We start from the raw sequence: 2,763 nt of genomic DNA, 5'->3' as shown, positions 1-2,763 counted from the left end.
AGCCAAGCCAGTAAAGACAATTGAGAACGGCTGCTGCTGCAGCAAGTGCTGCTGCAGCAGCAGCTGCTGCAGTCTCCGGATGCTGCTGCTGCTGCTGCTGCACTCGAGTACCGGGTGTGTCTTGTTCGTGCGTCATCATATTTTGCGTGGGCTCGCTGTTGCGGCTGCTTCTACTGCTGCTGCTGCTACTGCCGCTGCTGCTGCTGTCGCTGCTGCTGCGGCTACTGCTGCTGCTGCCGTCGTTGCTGCTGCTGCAGCTAGCTAATGTGTGACGCTCGCTAGCTAGATGCAGCTAGCTGTCAAGAGCTGCTACCTCAAGCCAGTAGCTGCAGCACTGATGCTCCCGGGAAGCAGCAAACCGTCAAGTTGCTGCAGCAGCGAACAAGTTCTGCTGCTGCTTCCAGAGACGAGCAAATGTCAGGCATCTGCAGCAGCAACCAACACCAAAAGCAGCAACAGTAGCAATTAATGGAATAGCCAGCAGCAGCAGCAGCAGTGATTAACGGCACCGTCAACAGCAGCAGCAGCAGTGACAACAAACATCAAATAAGTTGCACCGGCAGCAATACCCAGCACAGTTAGCAGCAGCAGCAAACAATGCCACAGAGGCAGCAGCAGCAACAAACGACACAAGAAGCAGCAGCAGCAGCAGCAAAGTGCCCCAGCAGCAAAAAAGAAGGGTGTACATACAGCCAACATTAGTGGGATAAAAGCTGTTAATCATTTGATTAAAATAATTAATTAGATGAGATTAAATTAACTAAATTGAGTTATATCAAATTAAATTAAATCTGATTTAATTATCTTCAGCTTTTACCCAGAGGGCAGTGAGTGCCTTGTGCTGCTTCCGGGCCAGCAGCAGCAGCAGCTCATCTGCTGCTGCTTCTTCTGAGCAGCAGCATTTTTGTCTTTTTTCTAAACTGCTTCGCAAAGCCTTCAAGTCCTCCATAAACTCCCCTGTCCCGCTGCTGCTGCAGTTGCTGCTGCTGCTGCAGTTGCTGCTGCTGCTGCTGTTGCTGCTGCTGCTGCTGTTGCTGCTGCTGCTGCTGCTGATAGCTGCACTGGGGGATCTTCCCAGGGCCATTCCGAGGCCGAAGACGGCCAGCTGCTGCTGCGGCAGCGCGTCAAGCAGCAGCAGCAGCGCCTCGAAGGCCGTGACAGGTTTCTCATCATGAGCTGCTGCTACTCCTGCTGCTGCTGCTGCTGCTGCTGCTGCAGCCGGGGGCGGCGCTGCTGCAGCAGCAGCACACAGCTGGCCTAGCACCAGGGTGCGCAGCCGCGGCGTGCGGCCCCGCAGCTGCAGCAGCAGCAGCGGCTGCACTTCCGTTTCTATTATTAATTCTTCCAGGGTGTACAGACAGCTGAGGCCTCTGCAGCACTTCGTAAAAGAACTGCAGCAGCGCGCGGCGTCTGCTGCTGCCAGCACGCTCTGCGGTGTACCTACACCTCAGCAGCAGCGCAGCAAACCATTACTATTATTATTATTATTATTATTATTGTTATTATTGTTGTTATTATTATTATTATTTTTTTTTATTATTAGTGTTGTCAATTAAGGACAGAAAAGTGTAGCTGCTGCTGCTTCTTTCTGCGTCGCAGCAGCGGCATTTGGGCAGAGGCAAGTAAAAGATTGCAGCAGCAGCAGCAGCAATGAGATTAGCAGCAGCAGCAGCAGTAGCAGTAGTAGGAGCAGCATCAATGTGGGTAGCAGTAGAAGCAGCAGCGATCTCGTAGGTAAGCAGAAAAAGCCGCAGCAGCAGCAGCGCAGCAGCAGCAGCAGGGCAGCAGCAGCAGCTGCTGCTGCAGGATCAAAGGGAAATAAACAAACTAATAAGCAGCAGCCAGAAGCAAATAAAAGAATTATAAAAATAAATTAAAATTAAATTATTTTTAATTAAAAAACAAGAAGGCTTACAGTGTCTCACGAAACCCCCGCCCATGCTGCGGTGTATCCGCAGGTGCCGCAGAAACGGCAGAGTCCACTTGGGAGCAGCAGCAGCAGCAGCAGCAGCAGTTGCTGCTGCTGCTGTTGCTGTTGCTGCTGCTGCTTCTTGCGGCTCGCCTCCGGTACTTCTGCTACGTCTACTCCTACCATCGCCGCCGCTGCTGCTGCCGCTGCTGCTGCTGCTGCTGCTGCTGCTGGCGAGGGCGTGGGTGCGCGGATCTGGGGCACCAGTTGCGGCTAGACGCAGCAGCAGCTGCTGCGCCTCTGCTGCTTCGTCGTCTGCAAGAACTAAAGACTCCGTTTGGAATAAAAGGCAGCTGAGGTGACCAGTGGTCTGTCCATTCAAAGAAGACAAGGGCCGGTGAGAAGCATCCACTGACTTCCAGCTGCAGCGCCGCAACACATGCTGCGGCAGCAGCAGCAGATATCTTCTTGCTGCAGCAGCAGCAGCGGCACCAGCAGCAGCAGCAACGGAAGTAGGATAAGCAACGCAAGGCTCACTGCACATAGCAGCCAGAGCAGCAGCTACTGGGCAAAATACTGTGGCCGGGAAGCTGCTGCTGGTGCTGCTCTGTCTTCCCTGCTGCTGTTGCTGCTGCTGCTGCTGCTGCTTCTGCTGCTGCTGCTTACACGCAATGGCGCCTTGCTGCGTCTCTCCAGGCCCTGCAGACCAGCTCCAGCTTCGCCTTTTCTGCAGGCTGAGTCCCCACTAAAGATAAAACAAAAGAAAGAAGATGTCCTTCAAGAATAAAAGGTCCAGGGGGGCCCCCGGGGGCCCCCCCCCCCCCCCCCCCCCCCCCCCCCCGCCGCGCCGCCGC

The 2,763-nt window shown here is 54.4% G+C and overlaps 1 protein-coding gene across 1 annotated transcript in view; it reads right to left on the bottom strand.

The window, feature by feature from the left end:
• Positions 1 to 314: 314 nt before the first annotated feature.
• ETH_00015665 (uncharacterized protein) overlaps positions 315 to 2,763 on the bottom strand; it is a gene marked incomplete at both ends in the record, with an annotated part of 3,047 nt that continues 598 nt past the window's right edge. The window contains 4 exons of the mRNA XM_013374621.1: positions 315 to 425; positions 818 to 1,440; positions 1,916 to 2,331; positions 2,576 to 2,654. Of these exons, the coding sequence (XP_013230075.1) occupies positions 315 to 425; positions 818 to 1,440; positions 1,916 to 2,331; positions 2,576 to 2,654 (1,229 nt within the window). The remainder of the gene's footprint in view (positions 426 to 817; positions 1,441 to 1,915; positions 2,332 to 2,575; positions 2,655 to 2,763) is intronic.

Source organism: Eimeria tenella, genomic scaffold (genome assembly GCF_000499545.2).
Source record: "Eimeria tenella Houghton genomic scaffold, Eth_scaff22, whole genome shotgun sequence".
Classification (NCBI taxonomy): Eukaryota; Apicomplexa; class Conoidasida; order Eucoccidiorida; family Eimeriidae; genus Eimeria; species Eimeria tenella.
The sequence above is the reverse complement of the archived record's forward strand: the minus strand, read 5'-3'. Positions and strand labels throughout refer to the sequence as shown.